The sequence below is a fragment of the Esox lucius genome, chromosome 1, assembly GCF_011004845.1.
Source record: "Esox lucius isolate fEsoLuc1 chromosome 1, fEsoLuc1.pri, whole genome shotgun sequence".
In the NCBI taxonomy this organism is placed as follows: Eukaryota; Metazoa; Chordata; class Actinopteri; order Esociformes; family Esocidae; genus Esox; species Esox lucius.
Window position 1 is genome coordinate 6,260,542 of NC_047569.1, and position 23,434 is coordinate 6,283,975.

Here is a 23,434-nt window from a genome sequence, read left to right on the forward strand (position 1 = left end):
AGTTAGTCAGTTACCTTAGTTAGCCAGCACTGGATAACTAGTCCATTATGTGACAATAGTTACAGTCATTGAGCCGGATTATATCTTATAATTTCTTTGACTGATTTATTGTTATGAAATTAGCATACATTTGTGATTTACTACATAGGAAAACAAACCAAGTCCAAGTAACAAATCATATATCCTCCAATATATCCAATTAAGAATGCAAAAATTAAGCTTGTTTAAAACATTTACAGTATGGGAAGCAGGTTTGAACTGGAGATGAACTACAGATACCTTGTATTCACATGATTAAGCAAATAATGAGGTTATTTTCATTGTTCTCTGTTGAACTGATGTTGAAATGTAACCCTGTACTGAAAGAATTCCAAATGCCAAAGGCTAGAAACCAGTGAAACACTGAAATGTTTTCTGTTCATCACATCACAATGTTGGCAGAAAGTCAACTCATTCACGTTGGTTATGATTCAAATATTATAAGACACTTCTCTCCAACATTTTTCCTTGCCTTAGGGTAGTGTGAATCAGTCTTGTTCAAGGCAATTTTCTAGTATAAATCTTTATTGAGCATGTTCATATGAAGGACAAATATTATGTCATATGTGACAAAGCTTCTATCTGCTGCAAAACAATTCAAAAGCTGCAGGATGATGCTGAATAATTTGACAAAGCCCTACAACCCACAGAACAAAACACATCCTTCATGGAACATTGAATAAAATACTTCACTGTGTGACCTGGATGAAGTTTGTGTCCACATACACATATACTTTGTGTGTGTGTGTGTGTGTGTGTGTGTGTGTGTGTGTGTGTGTGCGTGCAACATGTGTGACTGTGTGTATGTGTGCAGGTGTTAAAGACCAGTGAAACAGAACACAGCTCTATGATTTCACTACATATTCATTCTGGTGAATATTTCAAACCTTTTTGAATCACAAATGAATATTCTATTATGAAGCTGAATTTATGTATGAAGCGTGGCAGACTGGCTTGGGTTGCTCTGAACCGAGAGGCACTGAACTTAGAGTTTAGAAGAGAGGACCACTAAGCGTGTATTTAAAATGCGGGTTCACTTGGTGCCTCCATCAGCGGTAAAATATGCACCCTGTCACTCAACGATTCGATCAAATGGTTGATGGAATGTTCCTGATGCAGAAAACCACTCCTCGTACCATTCCTTCCATCTCACTCCCTATTTCTCCCCTGGTCTCACTCCCTCTGTCTCTCTCTTTCCTTCCATCTTTCCATCTCTCTCTCCCCCTCTGCTCTCTCGTTTGTCCCCTCTTTCTTTCATTCTTCTTCTCTCTACCTCCCTCCCTCTCTCTTCCTCCCCTCTGATTTAAATAAAAGGAGAGTTGTCACATACAGCAGTACAGTGAGTAGTAAGGTATCCTGTATGTTAGCCAGACTGCAGGCTTATTGGCAGATAATTTAAAGATTAAAGAAACACATAAGTAACGCACACACACACACAAACGCACGCACGCAGCCACACCTACACACACGGATTCACTTGCCCGCAGGCAGAGCATGCGCGCACACACCTACATTGGGATGACTCAGACATAGCGACCAGTGGTCTCCCTGCTGAGTCACTGATGACGTCAACGGTAAGAACAGAACCATGACCCTCCTCGTTCCCATCGATGTCTTCCTCTCATTCGTCTCTTTCTTTCCCTGTCGTTCTGTCTTCCCTGTCGCTCACTCAGTCCCATTCTCTAGCTCCCTCTCTTTCTCTCCCTCTCTTTTCTCTCTCTGTTCCCCATGTTTTCTGTCCCTACCCGTCCCACTGCCTTTTTCTTCCTCCTTTCTCTTTGTGTATATATAGTGTATGTATACCAGAGCAGATACTGTATATGGTGGAGACCCTGCATGAATACTAAGATGGTTAATCCCTAATGTGTTTTCTCTCTCTCTCACTCACTTTGTCTCTCTCTTTCGATATATTTTATATACTACATATGGGTATCTATGGGGTGGAGGTGCCTGTATGAATACCAAGATGGATAATCCCTAATGCTTTCTTTCTGCTCTCTCTAGTCTTTCGTTATGCTGCTACACCTTACTCAGGCTAAAGCTCCACCGTCCACTCACCTAATCACGTACACTTATCCTTCCTTCGATGCAAAGAATGGAAACACATTGCAGTCTTAGGCAGTGTCAGCTGACGTTGACCTAAAATATAGATTTAAAAGGTTGATCCTTCTACAAATGTCTGTAAATCCCGGTCTGCATCTTGTGTGCACAATGGCATCCACCGTTCCTCCCACTCTCTTCCTGCGTGAAAGTCCATCCTTCCCTCTGGTCCCCTTCCCTGCTTCCTGTGGGTCAGTCTTCTCTGTCCTCTCCGTGCCTCCTGTAGGCTTCATTGAGGAGCTGGATCTCCTCGTGGTATCCTCCCATCTCCTGTGTCTGTCTGCGGCTGTTCTGCCGGTGGGCCTCCACAGTGTCTGGGATTGAGATGTTGAGGTTGTCCGCTTCCTGGTTGCCGCTGTTTGGGATGAGCAGGGAGTAGGAGGCCGTCTCCCCCAGGTCACAGGACACAAAGCGGTTCTCCCGTCTAGAGTAGCGTAGTGACGGGGAGCGGGCATGGGTGGACGACTGGCTGATGTTGGAGATGATGGAGACGCTGTCCATGGCCTCCTCATTATCGCAGATCTCCAACACCTCCAGGTGGATCTTCACATTGGTGTCCCCCATGCCAACCTCGCCCATGCCCATCTCCACCTCCATCCCAACTCCGGCGCCACTCACACACCCAGATGCACCCTCCGAGCCGGGGTCGTCGGCACTGGGCTCGTGGCCTACTGACTTGGAGCGGTAGACTTCGACTTTCTTGGCGGCATGGGGAGATATTTTCAGGCCATCACTGCTGACCTCATAGGTTGAGAGGGAGAGGGTCTTCCCTGTGGGGGCGTGCAAGGAGACAGTGCCCTGGAAGGCACACAGCGGGATGGCCAGACCACCCCCTGATCTCTGAAGGAACACAAGGCAAACACAAAGTCAGAATCTGCCAGAGCAATAAGAATGCATTTTATACTGTAATTGAATATAAAAATGCAACATGCAAAGTTTTGGTCCCATCATTCATTCCAGAAATAAGCACATATGCACAAAAAGCTTTGGTCTCCTATGTTATGTATATAGGTTAGGGCCTTATTCAATTATTTCAACACACTTGTATGAAACTGTAACTCAGTAAAATCTTGAAAACCATTGAATGTTGTGTTCATATCTTTTTTTTGGGTGTATCTTTTCAAATACAGTACAGGCCAAAACTTTGGACACACCTTCTCATTCAATGTGTTTTCTTTATTTTCATGACTATTTACATTGTAGATTCTCACTGAAGGCATCAAAACTATGAATGAACACATATGGAATTATGTACTTAACAAAAAAGTGTGAAATAACTGAAAAATGTCTTATATTTTAAATTCCTCAAAGTAGACTTCCTTTGCTTTTTTGATAGCGCTGCAAACCCTTGGTGTTCTCTCAATGAGCTTCATGGGATAGTCACCTGAAATGGTTTTCACTTCACAGGTGTGCCTTGTCAGGGTTAATTAGTGGAATTCTTTCCCTTATTAATGTGGTTGGGACCATCAGTTGTGTTGTGCAGAAGTCAGGTTGATACACAGCTGACAGCCCTATTGGACAACTGTTAGAATTCATATAATGGCAAGAACCAATCAGCTAAGTAAAGAGAAACGAGTGGCCATCATTACTTTAACAAATGAAGTTCAGTCAGTCCGGAAAATAGAGAAAACTTTGAATGTGTCCCCAAGTGCAGTCGCAAAAACCATCAAGCGCTACAACGAAACTGGCTCACATGAGGACCGCCCAAGGAAAGGAAGACCAAGAGTCACCTCTGCTGCTGAGGATAAGTTAATCTGAGTCACCAGCCTCAGAAATCGCAGGTTAACAGCAGCTCAGATAAGAGACCAGCTGAATGCCACACAGAGTTCTAGCAGCAGACACTAGAACAACTGTTAAGAGGAGACTGTGTGAATCAGGCTTTCATGGTCAAGTAGCTGCTAGGAAACCACTGCTAAGGAGAGGAAACAAGCAGAAGAGATTTGTTTGGGGCAAGAAACACAACGAATGGACATTAGACCAGTGGAAATCTGTGCTTTGGTCTGATGAGTCAACATTTGAGATCTTTTAGTTCCAACTTTTGTGTGACGCAGAAAAGGTGAACGGATGGATTCTACATGCCTGGTTCCCACCGTGAAGAATGGAGGAGGAGGTGTGATGGAGTGGGGGTGCTTTGCTGGTGACACTGTTGGGGATTTATTCAAAATTGAAGGCATACTGAACCAGCATGGCTACCACAGCATCCTGCAGCGACATGCAATCCCATCCGGTTTGCGTTTAGTTGGACCATCATTTATTTTTCAACAGGACAATGACCCCAAACACACCTGCAGGCTGTGTAAGGGCTATTTGACCAAGAAGGAGAGTGATGGAGTGCCTGCGCCAGATGACCTGGCCTCGACAGTCACCGGACCTGAACCCAATCGAGATGGTCTGGGGTGAGCTGGACCGCAGAGTGAAGGCAAAAGGGTCAACAAGTGCATCTCTGGGAACTCCTTCAAGACAGTTGGAAAACCATTTCAGGTGACTACCTCTTGAAGCTCATCAAGGGAATGCCAAGATTGTGCAAAGCAGTAATCAGAGCAGAGGGTGGCTACTTTGAAGAAACTAGAATATAAGACATGTTTTCAGTTATTTCACACTTTTACATAATTCCACATGTGTTCATTCATAGTTTTGATAGCTTCAGTGAGAATCTACAATGTAAATAGTCATGAAAATAAAGGAAACGCATTGAATGAGAAAGTGTGTCCAGAATTTGGCCTGTACTGTATACCGGGGCATGCTCAGGGTACATTCCTAATTACCAGCATTAGATAAAAAGATTATCCCAAAGAAACTGAATTATAATATCTCATTTGTGAAAATAGGATTTGTTGGGTTTGCTTGTAATGCGCTTTTATCCCTGTAGAGAACAGGTGACACTCTCTTCAAGCCAATTTCGTTAAGAAAATCAGAAGAGGAGCTCTAGTTTGACAGTATGCTCATGACCTATAATAAGGTGGTCCCATTGTAAGTCTTAGGTGGAGTGGACAACAGTGGAGAACATTATTATTATTTTCACATTTAATGCTGCCTTGTCCTTCTGATGGGTAGTACCAGCGGTTAATAGAATGGGGGAAATAAGAGAATGGAGGCCTAGTGAAAAATAAATAGAGAAATTGCAATCCATTATTACTTTTGTATTAATACATTCAATTTATATGACAATACTTTCAAGTCTAAGGCCTTCTCATTTTATCATACTAAATGGTGTAAATAAACCATAAACCAACCAATCAAATGGGCTCTATCTATCTAATATAATATCTAGTTTGTGATTAAGGCCCTGCTTTATCTCCACCACTACTAGCGGACTCAGGAACGTGTTGTGATACTCGTCTTTGGAAGCACATCTGATGCCATTCTTGTTCTTATTACACTGTTTGCTCAACCAGGAGGTCCATACTGGAATCTTTAATCAAAGGATGTAACTCATTCTTCTGCCTTCCAACTCAGTTGTGCTCACAGGCACCCTTCAAGAGCCCCGTTTTTCATCTGTTTTATGTTAAACTTTTTTTTTTAATAGTCCCTTTCTTTCAAATCCAGCCCCAATCACATAGTCTCAATCCGTACAGTGGTAGTCAAGCCATAATACTGACACCCACACAGGATAAGTGTTCTGGCTTTCAAATCTCTAGGGGGCGGCAACATAATTATAATTATTTCAGGTGACAGTTGGCCAGACTCCCAATCCAAATGAAGGGTGTAAAGGCAAGTTTGCTCCGTTTGGATAGCAACATGACAAAAGACATTTTAAAATGTCTACAGGAAATCTGCAGGAAATATAATTTAAAATGGCAACATTTTAGGTATTTTTAAGTGTGCCTTAAGGAGTTCATAATAACAATAATTGTGTTAAATATTCAGAGCTGATTGCCTCTGGCCACTCCCACGCCCCCCTCATGTTGTCTTTGTAAATATGTTGTGCTTTTTACCTCTCCAGTTCAATCCCCTCTTTTTATTGATCCACCCTTTCCTTTACCTGCCTCACAGTGTCTCTCATTCCCTAGAGATCGCACATATTAGGGAGAGAGAGATTGAGAGACACACACAGAAAGAGACAATCAAAGAGATAGAGAGCAAGAACGTGAGAGACAATAAGGGAGAGAAAAAATAAGTAGGGGGAAATAAACTAGTGAGGCGTCAGTACGCCTGCTACATCTCACTGTCAGTCAGGAAAAAACACTGTGTCAAGCCAATCAGAATATGCACCAAGCATCAGCGGAGCAACGGAAGGCATAGAGGAGAGAAAGAGGGGGAGAAAGAGGGGCTGGCGGAAAGAGAGGGAAGGGAGTTAGGGAGGTGGTGAGACAGAGAGTGTAAGAGAGGTGTAGACCAGATCAATTCACACATCAGTCCATGCTCTCAGCAGGGAACTGAGCTTTTCAGTCTCTTAACCTGTCTGTGGTCTTTCTACAGTGGACCCTGACTGAACAATTACTAAGGTTACACTCAGAAACTAATTTGAGTAATAGTAAATGCTAGGGTCAGTGTAAAGTGAAATGTGTACATTATTTTCATCATATATTTAGGTTGACGGCTTGGTGTTTATTTGCCATTTTTTCCGCTCAGCAGCAATGCTGATTAATCAAAGGCACCTGCCATTCTTCCTCTTACAAGCTGCAACTGAAAAAAACAAGAGGGTTCAAGCTAAGGTATTTGTAAAGGATTTATCTAAAAGATTTAAACAAAACTTTGGAATATACACTATTTGTCCAAATGTATTTGGACACCCATACTAATTATTGATTTCAAGTCTTTCAGCCACAACCATTGCCCACAGGTGCATAAAATCCAGCACATAGCCATGAAATCTCCATAGACAAACATTGGAAGCACAATGCATCGGACTGAACAGCAATGTAACTTAAACGTGGCACAGTCATTGGATGCCACCTTTGCTACAAGTCAGTTTATGAAATGTATGCCCTTCCAGATCTGCCCCAGTCAACTGTAAGTGCTATAATTTTGAAGTGGAAGAGTCTAGGAGCAACATGTTCCCAGCCACGAAGTGGCAGACCAAGGAAACTCATAGAACGAGGCCACTGAGTGCTGAAGCATGTTGTGCATAAAAATCTGCTATTCTCAGATGCATCACTGACCATAGAGTTCTAAACTGCCTCAGGAAACAACATCAGCACAAGAACTGGTCGAGCTGCTGTATGCAAGCCTCACATTAACATGCACAATGCCAAGCTGGATTGGTGTAAAAAATGACGTCACTGGACTCTTAATGCTACAGGATACAAAGACATTTTAGACAATTGGGTGCTTTTAACTTTGTGGCAAAAGTTTGGAGAAGGCCTGTTCCAGAATGACAGTTCCCAGTACACAAAGCGAGATCCATAAAGATATGGTTTGACGAGGTTGATTTGGAGGTACTCCTTTATGTGGCCTGCACAGAGCCCTGACCTCAACTCCACTGAACACCTTTGGGATGAATTGGAATAGCAGAAGTGAGCCAGGCCTTCTCGTCCTACATCAGTGCCTTCCCTCACAAATGCTGATTTTGCTGAATGGGTACAAATTCCCATAAAGACACTCCTAAAGCTTGTGGAAAGCCTTCCCAGAAGTGTAACGGCTGTTATGGTCGCCAAGGGTAGGGTCCAACACCATATTAATGCCCTTCGGACATTCAGAATGTGATTTAGATCAGGACATTGACTGGGCCACAGAATTATATTCACCTTTATTGCTGAGCCATTCCAACATTGCTTTGGCCTTGTGTGTAGGAACATTGTTCTGCAGAAAGCTGAACAGCCACCCACTCTTGGAGTTTTCCTCCTGTATTTTGCTTTATCCTTTCTTCCTTCAATTTTTAACAAGATGCCCAGTCGCTACTGATGAGAAGCTTCCCCACAGCATGATGCTGTGACCACCATATTCACTGTAGGGATGGTGGGTGTTGAGGCAATGGCAGTGTTAGGTTTATGCCACACATAGCACTTTGAGTTTTGAACAAAGATCCCTATCTTCTGATTACAAAACCTTTTCCCACATCAAAGCTAGGTCACGCTTGTGCTTCCAGATTCAGCTTTTTGAGTAACAGCTTCTTGTTCTTGATATGATTGTTTTCTGCACTATTACTCCACTTCCAGAGCTCCCACTGAACTCTGTGGCTCCTTTAAAAAATATTTCCTTCTATGTATCTTCCTTCACACGTGTTCTCGTTTAAGCACTTTGTTTTGAGGGACAGCCTTTTCTTACAGTGCCGGGGTAAAGTGATGCAGTTTCTTTAATCATGTAACTGCAACTTTAAGGGTTCACAGCTGGAGTAATTTTTAAGTGTGCCTTTGGGTAATTTATTTTTTCTCTGTAAACTGGGAGCTTCTACAACAAAGGGGTTGAATATCCATGCAAGAAAAATATTTAATTATTTATTTTCCCAATTTTAAAATCAGTGTCACCATACTATACACTCACCTAAAGGATTATTAGGAACACCATACTAATACTGTGTTTGACCCTCTTTCGCCTTCAGAACTGCCTTAATGCTACGTGGCATTGATTCAACAAGGTGCTGAAAGCATTCTTTAGAAATGTTGGCCCATATTGATAGGATAGCATCTTGCAGTTGATGGAGATTTGTGGGATGCACATCCAGGGCACGAAGCTCCCGTTCCACCACATCCCAAAGATGCTCTATTGGGTTGAGATCTGGTGACTGTGGGGGCCATTTCAGTACAGTGAACTCATTGTCATGTTCAAGAAACCAATTTGAAATGATTCAAGCTTTGTGACATGGTACATTATCCTGCTGGAAGTAGCCATCAGATGATGTATACATGGTGCTCATAAAGGGATGGACATGGTCAGAAACAATGCTCAGGTAGGCCGTGGCATTTAAACGATGCCCAATTGGCCTGCACAGTGGTAACAAGGCATGTTTATGTCAAATTCTGACTCTACCATCTGAATGTCTCAACAGAAATCGAGACTCATCAGACCAGGCAAAATTCTTCCAATCTTCAACTGTCCAATTTTGGTGAGCTCGTGCAAATTGTAGCCTCTTTTTCCTATTTGTAGTGGAGATGAGTGGTACCCGGTGGGGTCTTCTGCTGTTGTAGCCCATCCGCCTCAAGGTTGTGCATGTTGTGGCTTCACAAATGCTTTGCTGCATACCTCGGTTGTAACGAGTGGTTATTTCAGTCAAAGTTGCTCTTCTATCAGCTTGAATCAGTCAGCCCATTCTCCTCTGACCTCTAGCATCAACAAGGCATTTTCGCCCACAGGACTGCCGCATACTGGATGTTTTTCCCTTTTCACACCATTCTTTGTAAACCCTAGAAATGGTTGTGCGTGAAAATCCCAGTAACTGAGCAGATTGTGAAATACTCAGACGGCCCGTCTGGCACCAACAACCATGGCACGCTCAAAATTGCTTAAATCACCTTTCTTTCCCATTCTGACATTCAGTTTGGAGTTCAGGAGATTGTCTTGACCAGGACCATACCCCTAAATGCATTGAAGCTACTGCCATGTGATTGGTTGATTAGATAATTGCATTAATGAGAAATTGAACAGGTGTTCCTAATAATCCTTTAGGTGAGTGTAGTTGATTTTGAGTGTCGGTGTTTTGAAATAAAATATCAAACAAAATGAAATGTGAATGTACCATTTTTAGTTTAATGTTAAAAGAAAATTGGCCAGGGGTTCGCATATTTTGGCAAGGCAATGTATGTATTAGCAACCCAGGCATCTAAATGAGAATTCTGAATACAGAATTGAATAAAGAGGGGCACGTCCCACTGGTGGAGACCTTTTAATTTCACTCCATGGAGTGGAAAATAGCAGCTGGAGCCAGGTTAGAACACTTGTTTGTCTTAATGGACTTTCAGAGGGCGTTTGAACAAAATTGTTCAAAATGAAAAATGACCACAGTTCAAAAAGAGATTGTACTGATATGAAAGTAACAATAATTTCATATCTGGATTACACTGATACACATTAATATCCAAATATATTAGTCGGAATAGTTGGGAGCATATGTCTTAAACTAAATAGACCTTTAGCAGAATGCCTGGCAATTATAGCCTGAAACCAGTTCTTTTTCTGCTGCGTACCAAAAACGTTAGTGGGGGCTAATCCAATCACTCACCTGTGGCCGACCCCTGGCCCTGAGGCTTTCAACAGTGGTGAGACAGTAGGTCTAATAGGATCCAGTCAGTTAACAAGGAACAGAAAACGATACAACAACCAACAAGGCCCAAGCCTTTCATCTGCTTGTATCGCAGCACAGCACGGCGTGTGGCCTACTTCCAGATACCGATGTGTTTACATAAATGTTACATGCGTATATTAGCGGATGGCCATTCCGTTCTGTTTTATGTGACAGCTCCTCAACAAACAACCACACCAAAATACACCCGCCCACGCGAAACAGTGTGACAAACATTCACACTTCAAACTGACATAGTGCTGACTGATTGCCATAGCATGGATGCAGGTACCTAGTCGTGCAGTTCAAACCCTGAAGTCTCTTTTAAATCCACAACTCAGTAGTATTGTAGAAAGCAGCCCATTTTTGTGTGAATGTGTGAAACACATATTGTGTGTCTGGAGTATAATGCTTGTATAATTACTTCTGTTCGTGTGTGTGTGCGAGCCCTGCCCCAATCTGCTCCGGGTTCACATGAAGCCTGCAGTGGTATCGCTCACAATTTGCAATTACTGTCACTTTCAACGGTAATGCCTGGGGCCAAATGGCAGCGTTGTCGGAGCTCCTCTCATTCCCCTGTTCCATACTCTCTCTTTCCAATGGCGAGTACAGCCTTCTAAAAATGTACCCATTATTATTTCTCTTCACATTAAATCATTCGGGAATCACCAAATAGAACGAAGTGAAGTTTCGACAGCAACGGAGTAGAGAATCTTTATATTTTTCTAACAGATAGAAATATAGTGGCAGTGTGTGGAGCAACCAAGACTAATGTGAAGCAGAATAAGCTTGACTGTGATCTGTGTTTCCTCATCACTGAATCTCCACCTATGTTTGCTGGATCCACTGTATGTGAAAATGTATGCATGAACAACTGAAAGTCACTTTGGAATTAAAGCATATATAATTCAAGGGAAATACCACTAAAAAAATTACATCTACATGTTTCATTAGTCAAACATTGACCCAGCAATGTCACTGTCTGATGGGTTCTGATGAAGGACAAAACAAATGTGTACGGGTACGCAGGTGTGCGTTTTCAAAACAGGGACCTGAGTAGATATGAGTGGTTCGGAGTGTTCTCAAAATGTGAACAAAATAGTACACTTATCTATTTCACTTTTTCTCTTGTTGTTTTCTAAATACATGTAGCATCAAACTCTGCCCTTCAGCCCCACAGCCGTTCTGGACTCACACCACACAGCCAAATATCCCTCAGACACAGTGCTCGTGTTTCACCCCTTAAACAGACCTAAACAGACTTGATATTCACACAGACTGGTGTTTCATTAAATATCTTGGTTTAGACATCTCAGGTATGGCCATTCCGAGAAGAGAAATAGAGGCAGTCTGGTACCATACAGTTATTTCAGGATAAAATATTTGAGAACCAGAAATTTCAGATAGAACCCAATTCTGTGGCATGTTAGAAAAAAGTCACATGGTAAATTCAGATGTGGAAATTAAATGCTAACTTGTGGGCCCTTTTGCAAAAAGACAATATTAAAAAACATTGAAAATAGTTAGACATAACTAGGATGAATGACAAGGACACCTAGGCCCAGCCTCCATTGTTCACCTAATTGATTCTGGTCACCAAACAACAGTATTATTAAAGACGTACGTCTGTGTTTCTGTGGTTAGAAAGGCAGACAATTGCTACGACTGTGACTGCAAAAGGACACAATTACTGTCACTTCAATGCAAGTGCAAGTCCATTATTTACAGACATTAGCATGCATACTAACACAGGGAGTGCTAACTGTGGACCATAAACACACACACACACAAACACACACACACACACACACACACACACACACACACACACACACACACACACACAGGAAAACCGTGTATAACTGCAATACACATACAGAGCCACTAAAACCGGACATTTAAGTGACTTGCACCTTCTGTGCGCCTTTTACAATCACAATTAAAAGCCACCGGCGACAGGTGCACTCGTTACACAGGCTATAGGATCATTACCACTTACCGTAATTAGTTAACACAAGAAAAGGCAATGAAAAATAAATCACTATTATGAGGCAGTTCCTTGTAATTGGCACCTAAACCATTCTCGGTTCATACAGATATATTGTAGGACAACACAACTTATTACTATAGCTGTTCATTCAATAATGAACAAGTTAAATTGGTGTTGATTGATAAAGGATTATATTAACAATGTCATGGAGAAGATAATATGTTGGCCGGACAGCAAGGGGTATCCACAGCAACGGAAAAATTAAGAGACCACAGCAACTTATTCTTTCTTTTCCAAAAAAGTCAAAAAGGAAAGGAAAAGGTGCAGTGGTCTCTTAATTTTTTCCGGGGCTGTACATTGATCATTTGGACCAGAATTAAGAAACATTAGGTTTGGCATGTTGGAGACGTAGCCTCTTTGTGAAAAACCTGATAGTTGGTTTAGGCAAGAGACAGATTATTCTATACGTCTTCACAGGGAAGCCACTATACATAATGTTTAGACTGATCTAGATTAAAAGTTAGTTCTTATAAGCCTTTATTCTGAGGGCACCGTGAAAAAAACTACCTGTCTCTGTGTCCTCTCGGATTTACTCCGACACCATTCCCAGTCGGACAGCTCTATCTTCCTGCACTCCACATGCGACAGCCTCCGTTCCGTTCCCTCGAACACTGACGACGTGTCGTTAAGATTCAGCTCCTCGGGATCCTGAGACCTGGTCCCACTGAAGAAGCCCTCCTGGTCTCCATGGTTAACGTGAGGGAACTGGAGGCAGTCTGCCAGCGCCAGGGCCTCACCACCACCTGCCACCGCCTCTAAAAGCAGCTCACCATGTTCGTGAAGTGAGGAGCTGTCTACCGCATGCGGGCTCCTGAACTCTGACTCGGTCTGCAGGATTGTGACCCCGACACTATCCAGCACAGGGTGTCGGTTTTCTATGAAGTCACAGTTGAAGAGGTCATGATAGGAGGGCTTATCAACAGAAGGGCTGGGGTCTGGTTTAGTCATGTGGGATATCTTGTATATTCCATATCCTTGTTGGAAGGAGAGGTTAAACTCAAACCGCCTTTTCTTTTCTGTAGGATGAAAGGGAACATTTTGATTCATTGTTACCATGTAAACTAATTGACGACAGTTGCCTAACAGCCATTTGTAATTGGCCATAAGCCTTATTTTGTATGTTAAAATGTTGTGACACACTGGAATTTGTGGACCATACCGCTGGGCTCGCCTGCAGTGTCCCGACGGCAGCTGATGAAGCAACCACACGGAAGGTGGATCCAGCGCTCGGAGAGCACAAACATTGGCGTGACCAAAGGCGCCAGCAGGGTCAAGAAGAAGCTCACGGTTTCCACAATTTCCAGGGAAGCGCCGCGCACCTTACCTGCATGATGCACGAGCACCAGAATCTGTGAATGAATAAAAAAGTAGTGTGAGCCCCTTATTATAAATAAAATTCATAAATCAATTTTAATATACATCTTACAGAGTAAAGGTGTTTTCAACATAACATCAGGACTTTTGTGAAAAAATTCACAAAACCCACAAAAGACCAGAGTTAACACCACTTGAACACATACAGTTGGCTCCTTTTTAAATCATAATTATAACAGAAAATCGCCCAAATGGCCCTGATCAAAAGTTTACATACCCTTAAATGTTTGCCCTTGAGTCAATTTGTTTTTTAGCTCTCATGTGGATGCACTGAGCAGGCTAAATAGCGTAACAAGGTAATGGAACTTTATAAAGCAGGAAAAGGACATTAAAAGATATCCAAAGCCTCGCAAACGCCACTCAATACTGTCCAATCACATAAGTGGAAAATGTGGGTATCTCATGATACCAATCCAAGATCAGGTAGACCAAGAAAGATTTCAGCCAAAACTGCCAGAATATTTTGTGATACAAAGAAAAACCCACAGGTAACTTCAGGAGAAATACAGGTTGCTGTGGAAAAGACCGTGCTTGTTTCAAGGAGCACATTACGACAATACTTGAACAAAAATTAGCTGCATTGTTGAGTTGCCAGAAAGAAGCCTTTACTGTGCCAACGCCACAAAAAAGCAATACAATATGCCTGACAACCCCGACATTCCTGACAGCTTCTGGCACACTGTAATTTGGAGTGATGAGACCAAAATAGAGCTTTATGATCAAAACCATATGCTCTATGTTTTGGAGAGGGGTCAACAAGGTCTACAGCGAACAGAATACCATCCCACTGTGAACCATGGTGGTGGCTCACGGATGTTTTGGGGGGTGTGAGCTCTAAAGTCATAGGGAACCTTTGGAAAATGTATGGCATGATGAATGAAGCATGTTATCAGAAAATACTGGCAGACAATTTGCATTCTTCTGCACAAAAGCTACACATGGGTTGCTCTTGGACTTTCCAGCATGACAATAACACTAAACACAGGGCCAAGTTGATCCTCCAGTGGTTACAGCAGAAAAAGGTGAAGGTTCTGGAGTGGCCATCACAGTCTCCTGACTTTAATATCATCGAGCCACTCTGGGGAATGTTCTCAAACGTGCAGTTCATGCAAGACGACCAAAGCATGACCTGGAGGCATTTTGCCAAGACAAATGGGAAGCTATGCCACCTGCAAGAATTTGGGGCCTCATAGACAACTATTACGAAAGACTGCACGCTGTCATTGATGCTAAAGGGGGCAATACACGGTATAAAAAACGAAGGGTACACAGACTTTTGAACAGAGGTCAGTTCATTTTTTTCCTTGTTGCCATGTTTTGTTTTATGATTGTGCCATTCTGTTTTGACCTACAGTTGCATGTAAATCCCATAAGAAATAAAAGACCAATTCTTCAAAGGTATGCAAACTTTTGAGCACAACTGTATTTGCATGAGAAATTTTTTTTCTAGAATTTCCCCGGAGGCATAATATGTAAGCTTTACTGTCCACAAGGTAAGTGTCGAACCCATTGATATCTAGTAGGCTTGTGGCTTGCTAGAATGTCATTATGGGAATGATTGGCTCATGTATCAAATCTTTATGTCTCAGCTAAAAGTTAGAGGTAGCTGTGCAAGCGAATGATAACTAGCATTAGCACAATGAGTTACATAATATTTTAAGTTCCTTTTTAAGAGTTAGACATTGTGCTTGTGTGTACATTATATTTCCATATATTGAACTTAAACAACTTGGAATGATTGCTACAGTACAGTCTTGTTTCACGTATGCAGCGTTTGAATGCCAATTAAAATGTTAAGCCCTGGCATGAATTATGACGAATGAGACTCGTCATTTTGTAATGAAAAAGGTCAAGCCATAGCTTAATTTTCCTGTTGCATTTAAGCCAAAGTTGGTGTTTTAGACATTGGGTTGCAGCCAGCCAAGATGATTGTCAATTTAGACAAAGGTAATGAGCTATCCGGTCATTTCCTACCATGTGGAATATATTATACATCAACGTCAAGGGAATGAACCTAAACTAAACATTTCTCAAATCGTAAATGTACAGTGGGTATGAAAAGTCACCACCCCCTTACAAAATGTTCACCTTTTGTTACAGCCTGAAATGAAAACACGTACAATTTTACTTTATTTACACACAGTAACCCACAAAAAATGAAGTGAAATAAACCCATAAAAGTATGAAAATGTACAATCAAAAACAGTAAAATACACTATTTGGATGAGGGAACACCCCCCTGAGTTAATACTTGGTGGAACTACATTTTGCTTCTATTGAAGCCATGGCAGACTCTTTGAATATGTCTCAGCTAACTCTGCACACGTAGACTGTGCAATACTTGCCCATTCTTTCTTGCAGAATTGTTCAAACTCAATCAAATTGCATGGTGACCATTTATGACTGCACTCTTCAAGGATTTAGGTCTGGGCTCTGACTAGACGACTCACGGATATTCACCGTCTGTGACGGTAGGGTGACGGACAGCTCTGTTGTCTCCCACTTTTCCTGGATTCCCATTGTTCATGAACTCACCCCGGACTCCTTCATTTGTCTCGTCTCCAATTGTCACTCACACAAGGTCCCAATTAAGTCATTAGTACGTGTTTAAATGTTTCTCCTCTGCTCCCTTCACTTGTAGGTTATTGTTCCCTGTCTCGTCAGTGTTTCCGTTTCATTTTGTTTGTTTGTTTGCTCTGTGTTTATTTTCAATTAAACTGCAAACATCGAATGCCACTCTGCCTGCGCCTGGTTCCTCCTCTCCACCAATACACCATTATGACAGTGTCTTGTTCTTCAGCCACTGTGTGTTTCTTTGGCCATGTTTTTAAATGTAATCCATTACAGTTACAAGTTAACTGTCCACATTTGTAATCAGTAACATAACTTTTTGATTACTCAAACTCATTAACTTAATCTGTTTACTTTGAATTACTTGAATATTAAGAGGCATTAGAAAACAAATAGGAATAACCTATAACCAATTGAACACATTTTGCGGGATCAATCAATGTTAGAGTTTATATAGCTGGCCAAAAACGGAATTTGCATATACATCCGTACACTAAATCTGCAGTAGACTGATTTTGGTTTTGCTCCACAACCACAAATGTTGTCAAAACGTTGCAAAAGCCCCAGGCACGCGAATGCACTTTTGCAATCGTGAACACCCTCACACAAATACATTTTACCCGTGTGAACGTAATCTGTGATTATTAGGGCCGCCAGCAATAGATTTTCAAAATGCAAATGAAAGAAACTGTGATTATGCACCTGTACTCTTAGCTTAAATCCAATGCGGTCAGCAGCCAATAATAACCAACATTTTCTGAGGTGCAAAAGCAGGATCACATGGCCTACCTGTATGGATGGAGTTGAGGTGGCTGCGTCAAATGCTAATCATCATCCTTTGGCAAAGTGCTTCCCAACACATTTTCTACTCAAATGTCGTGATCAATTCCTTAATGTTTTATCTTGAAGGTAGCGCCATGTTACAGCTATCAAACAAATAGATGCCTAATCTTCTAAACTATTCCTGGCTGTGTTGTTTGGTGCATTTGACAAATAGACCTTGAAACTTGAAAGATATATAACACCAGGTAGGTCTATCATTGTTCTGCGAAAGATGCGTCGAGAGGATAACTAAATCACATTTTATATGGGTTGGCTTATATTATCGTAGATACATTGTTTTTACTAATAAAACTGTTGCTTCATCGGTCACTAATCTGGTTATGCGCGCCCATCTTTGCGTGCATGATGATCAATCACAACTGAGGCACACGATTGTTATTTTGATTAAAATAACGATGTTTTTAAAACATTTAAAAAAATCTAACACGCAACGTGTCAATTATTTTGCGCAAATTATTTTTCTATTGAGGGAATCCAAAAGTAATCATATTTTTTCAAAAGTAATGACTTACAATATTTTTGTTGGTAACGTAACTGATTAGAGTTAGTTTTTTTTGGTAATCCATTACATGTAACTGATTACTTGTAATCCATACTCCCCAACTCTGACTGTAGGCGTGGTGCTCTTTGGGTGGAAAGATTAATTATAATTTTTTGTCATGTCAAAAAGTTTAATTTGTGTCTCATCCAACCAAAGCACTGTTTGCTACTTGGCCTCGGAACCTACAATCAGTTTTGCATATCATAAACGAGACTTGATGTTGCCTTTTTCTTTTTTTCTTGCCACCCTCCCACAGAGGCCAGATTTGTGGCCATTGGCTTCTTGATAACCTATCTTATCAGCCTCCCCCTTGCCCGGTCATCTAGTTTAGGGGGATGGCGTAATCTATGCAGAGTCTGGGTAGAGCCATACGCCATCCATTTCTTAATTATGGTTTTAACTCTGTTCCAATGGATAGACAAAGCCTTTAAATCTGTTTACATACATCCTCTGACTATCCACAACTTTCTTTGATCTTTTGAAACTACATTTCCATCCATAGTGAATTCTTTGCTTTGACTGGCACTACTAAGCAGCAGAGTTGTCTATGAACAACTGCTTTTATTGTGAACTAATCAAAGTCACTGCAATTGATCCCAGATGGAAGCCAATTAGCTTGATTTGATATCTGGGAGGTAGTTGGTTATACCTCAGCAAGTGCACAATTCTAAGGCGTTCACTTATCCAAAACAGGGTATTTTACAGTTTTAATTGTAATTTTTTTATTTATTTGTTTATTCACATGGATATTGTGAGTTACTGTGTGTAAATAAAGCCAGAAAAAGTCATATTTTAAGTACTTTAGTTTCAGGCAATAAGGCCTCCAAAATCAAAAATAAAGAATATTTGCACCCATTATTTTCTCTTATGGGTGCAAATATTCCAATTTGTAGGCTTTTCCTACAAATTGGAAGGGATTTTACACCATTCCTCTTTGCAGACCCTTCATTCTGTGCTGATGGATAGCCCTCTTTTTTGAAAAAGAAAAGTTTTTAAAGAAATTCAAGCACATAATGGCCACTGTAAAATATGGTTTTGTTGCCAGTTAACCACATATTTTTACATGAAAGATCCACCACAATATTTTTCAGTAAGGATTTTCTGCATACTAATCATTCTTCTAATGCCAAACTCATTGGTGTTGTGTGTGGCCAAAGAGCTATATTTTTGTAGTGCCAATTCTGTTTCGCACACTCCAGGCACTTACAATTGCTGGTTGCTCTGAATAAAGGCTTTTCTTTGGCAACCCTCTCAAATGCCATTAGCATGAAGGTGGCGTGTAATTCTAGATTTGGAGATTTTGGTTCTGTAACTCTCCAACTGTGTCCCATGGTTTCTTCTTTGGTTTCAGAACCATCTTCCTCTTAACATTTCCTCGATACACGAGCATAATCTACAAATTATTTTTATCACTGTTTAACTGGTTTTGAACTTCATTAAAGTCTGAATAGTGGTAAATGGGAGATAAAAGCATGTAGCTTTTTTAATCACATTGGCATTTGTCATGTTTAATTTGTCAGTTCTTTGAATTTCCCCATAGTGACAGATGACATTAATTTTACATCTGTAACCTGATTTGTATAGACTAGTGAAACAGGAAGCCATGGAAGGGGAAAATACCGTGTCTGAAGAATGAGATGTACTTTAAAAAAAAAATTGTTCAATATTAATTATTAGAATACTGAGGGGTGCCAAAAATCTTCACACTGATCTTATATATCTATAACTGATCTTATAATATATATGTATTGTTCTTTAAGGAATAATGTGTGTGTATGTGTATATATGTAAGTAATTATATTAGGATACAACAGTTTCCAGGTGTAGGCTATACTCACCATCATTGGCATCCACAAGACAACTCTCACCACCGCCAATATCATGGAGAATCGCTTCTGCGCAAAGAACACTGGATTACTGATGGCACCATCCCTCAGTCCACCCTCTGAAGCTGGGCTTGGGCAGGTATACGTGTCCACCTTGCCCCTCGCCCCTAACCCCAGCCCAACCGAACTCAGTTCGTTGAAGGCACTGAAACTCCTGTCCAAGCTATCCCGAGAGAGGGAGGGGAGGTCACAGAGAGGCGCAGAAACGTCCCCCCTCGGATCCGTGGCTATATTCAAGTAGCTTGGGTAGAACGTCCTTTGGTGCTCCCTGGAGCACAGGAGCTTGTAAGTGAGAGGAAAGAAACAGAACAGTAATCCGCAAAAACACAGGGAGTACAGAAAGAAAAGGATAAGGACGTAAAAACTGTGACTCTCAGGAAAGCAACCCAGAGAGGCTGGTGTGAAACTCCCCCAACCGCACAGAGGTAGCACACTGACAGCCAGACTGACCACACACACCCCGGCTATCGCCCACATCACACTCAACGGCCGAGGAATCCCGTCTCGCTTGGTAACGTAAAAGGTGTAGGCTGCGATAAGGCAAGCTTTCATATTGCTGGAGAGTCCTTGGAACACATAGAGAAGTCCCGATAAAGTGCATATGGTACCCGACCGTTCCTCTGGATCTCTCTCCCATTGGAGGAGCATGAATAGGGAGAGGGGTATCACGCTAATGAGGTCGTCAACGGACATCGAAGCCACGATGAGGCACAGGGTGGTTTTCCATCTCATCCGAAAGAAAAACAAAAGAGAATACACACCTCCTGCGAAGGTGGCAGCGGCGATGGCAATGCATGAGGCGAACAGAACCAGACTCATCTGTCTTTGCGCCTCCGAGAGGTCCATCCTTTCATAGCTCGCCGTGAAAAGGCTGCTGTTCTTCGGTGAAGGGAAGCTGAGAGTCGATGACATTTAGTTATTCAGGTAACTTTGACGAGGAGGTTTCGATTGTCCACATGAACATGTTTTTACCACCCATACATGTATATCAAAAGAGAACTTTTAACCAATGGCAAAGCGTTATTTTTAAAGCCAGATAGATTAAACCCCGGTCGTTTGGATAGGTTATATTTCAGCGGTCCAGTTGACATCTTATACAACGGAAAAGCTTCCAGAATAGGAAACTTCCTACCCCATGCTAGCGCACTTCGGAAGCTCATTGGAGGGGATTCAGCGCGAGTGTCCTCGAGGATGATGCTCTGCAATGTGCTTAAAGCGCCTCCGAAACCGAGCAGCGCGTGCTGTACGTTACTTTGTCCCCAGTAATGGTTTACAAACCGCACGCTGCTGTCGTCACCGTCTTTTCTCTCAATGGAAGAAGGATGGGCCTGTGTGTGTGTGTGTGTGTGTGTGTGTGTGTGTGTGTGTGTGTGTGTTTAGGCCTACAGGATTTACAAAAAATCAATAACACTAATTTGCACTAGTCCTAAACAATGTGCTAACTAGAACCAAAAGGCATTCTTCACTGTTTCCATAGCAGAACTCTTTGTCTAATCATCTTTGGTCCAAGGTAGGCAACACCTTTTAGACAATACAAAATAGTTTAACCTTTAAAAAAGAAGGGTTCTACATTGAAGTAAGGTTGAGTATTCTTTCTGGAACCCTTTATTAAGCTTGTGTAGCTAGTTTTGTTTGACAATAATTGATTTTAATGGCATGAACTGAGCTCCGGTTTGTGTGTAAGTGTGCGGTGAACAGGTCTCTTGTGTTGTAATTAGATTTGGTGCACCACGAGAGCACATGGACATACAAGCTTTTTGCTTAGGCCTAAACCAATTGCAATTTGTGTGAGTCCTACAGTTGAAGGCCTTTACTGCAATAAAATGTCATGTAGAATTCAGTTACCATCTCATGACTGATTTCATTTGGCCTATCCACCCACCAATGGTTAACCTTGTCCCCAGTCTCAATTGCTAAGGGTGGACTGGATGCATTCGATTAAAAGGTTTGGTGACATCTGTTAATTGTTGTGAACTGAGAGGCTTGGAGGAGGGGACGGTGCTGGGCTATAGGCGTGTCTGAGCAGGGTGAGGTTCACTGCGTGTCCATTCTGGCACCATGTTTATTAGGACGCTGGGGGCACTGAATGCTCAGTCACACATTTAAAATGGTAGGTAAGGATGTTATACTTCATAATATCAAACTTTACTCCAGGACTGGTAATACATTAAGAGACACATTACTGATATGATTACATCGTCTTAGTACACCCTCATACTACTACTCCATCCCCTGTCAATCCAACAACATACAAAATATTTGTCAGTTGTCCTTGTGGCCAGCCCTCAAAGATGTTCTCTGGCTTGGAATCAATGTGATATGTCTCAGAACAGTACAATGTTCCGCATTGTCTTTTAATCGTGCATTGTACACGTCTTGTGGCTCCCCAGTCATGTAATTTCAAGAAAGGTGTTGTTCCTTAAATTCCTTTCTGGCTCTACAAGAAGATAGGACCACCACACTGTTTTAATGCTACCGTCCTTATTGAAAGTGTTTGTACTGTTTTAGGAGAACCTGGTGTTTAATGTGCACATCACAGTGCTTGGCACTGCTATATTCAGGAAGCATTCAGTTTTGTTGTATTTTGGAAAGAATCTCAGTTTAGAGTGATCAATGGAACCATAGATTATGACTCACAGTGTCCTCCACTAATATTGGCATGGTTGGTAAATATTATCCAAACAGGCTGTGAAAATAAATTCTTTATTGTTTATCCTCTTCATCTCTGTTATAATATTAACACAAATCTAACATTTAATTAAAGTGAAACAACTGAAAGAAAAATTACAGCCTCATCAAAAAAACTAATATTTTTCTGAAATATACAGCTCTGGAAAAAAATAAGAGACCACTCCTAATTTTTCTTAAATCCGCATCTCTTCATTGTCCGTAAAATTTCATCACATGCACACCTCATTTTACTTAATGAGGTACCGATTATGTGATTACCTGAACCAAATCTAATTTAACAAGGAAAAGTATAAAAAACACTGCTGTGGAGATCACCATCCTCTTGCAATAGGACCAGCTGGATGGCAAAACATGTGCAAGTAATACCTCAAAGGTAATTTGAATAAAAAAAATACTATTCAGCATGACAAAAGAGTTGAAAAGAAAAGCTTTGAGAGAGGAAAAGAAGGGTTCAATTCTGGCTTTACTGGCAAAAGGGATACAGTGAGGTTTTCATCCTGAGGACAACACTGGGGACAACAAAGCTACAGACTGGCAGAGGGTGAAAATGACTGTCCTCTAACCGATATGACTGTCAACTCATTTGAATGTCAATCAACAACTGTAGGATGACATCAAGTGACCTACAAAAAGAATGGCAAACAGCAGCTGGGGTGGGACGGTTCGAAAAAGGCTTCTAGGGGCAGAGCTGAAGTCGTGCAAAGCTAGAAAAAAGCCCTTCATCAATGAGAAGCAAAGAAGAGCCAGGCTGAAGTTTGCAAAAGACCATAAACATTGGACCGTAGAGGAATGGAGTAAGGTAATCTTCTCTGACAAGTACATTTTCAGCTTTGCCCAACACCTGGTCGTCTAATGGTTAGAAGGAGACCTGGAGAGGCCTACAAGCCACAGTGTCTCCAACCCACTGTGAAATTTGGTGGAGGATCGGTGATGATCTGGGGATGCTTTAGCAAGGCTGGAATCAGGCAGATTTGTCTTTGTGAAGGATGCATGAATCAAGCCAAGTACAAGGTTATCCTGGAAGAACACCTGCTTCCTTCTGCTCTGACAATGTTCCCCAACTCTCAGAATTGGTTTTTCCAGCAGAACAATGCTCCATGCCTCACAGCTAGGTCAATCAAGATGTGGATGGAGGACCACCAGATCAAGACCCTGTCATGGCCAGCCCAATCTCCGGACCT

General features: G+C 41.7%; 1 protein-coding gene across 1 annotated transcript; it reads right to left on the minus strand.

Moving 5' to 3' along the window:
* Positions 1-797: 797 nt before the first annotated feature.
* LOC105007162 (probable G-protein coupled receptor 149) lies at positions 798-20,812 on the minus strand. The gene is made up of 4 exons (XM_010865987.3): positions 19,515-20,812; positions 13,507-13,696; positions 12,855-13,363; positions 798-2,979 (listed from the first exon to the last, which is right to left on the minus strand). The coding sequence occupies exons 1-4, from the start codon at positions 20,472-20,474 to the stop codon at positions 2,332-2,334; spliced, it is 2,307 nt and encodes a 768-aa protein (XP_010864289.2). The 5' UTR covers positions 20,475-20,812; the 3' UTR covers positions 798-2,331.
* Between the last annotated feature and the right edge of the window lie 2,622 nt (positions 20,813-23,434).

Bases quoted from the DNA above. Each gene is read 5' to 3' on its own strand.
- LOC105007162 (XM_010865987.3), bottom strand. From the start codon at position 20,474: ATGTCATCGACTCTCAGCTTCCCTTCACCGAAGAACAGCAGCCTTTTC. The intron at 13,364-13,506 runs GTATGGTCCACA...TTCATCCTACAG, and splicing joins CACTGCAGGCGAGCCCAGCG to AAAAGAAAAGGCGGTTTGAG. The intron at 2,980-12,854 runs GTAGTTTTTTTC...GTGTTCCTTCAG, and splicing joins CCGAGAGGACACAGAGACAG to AGATCAGGGGGTGGTCTGGC.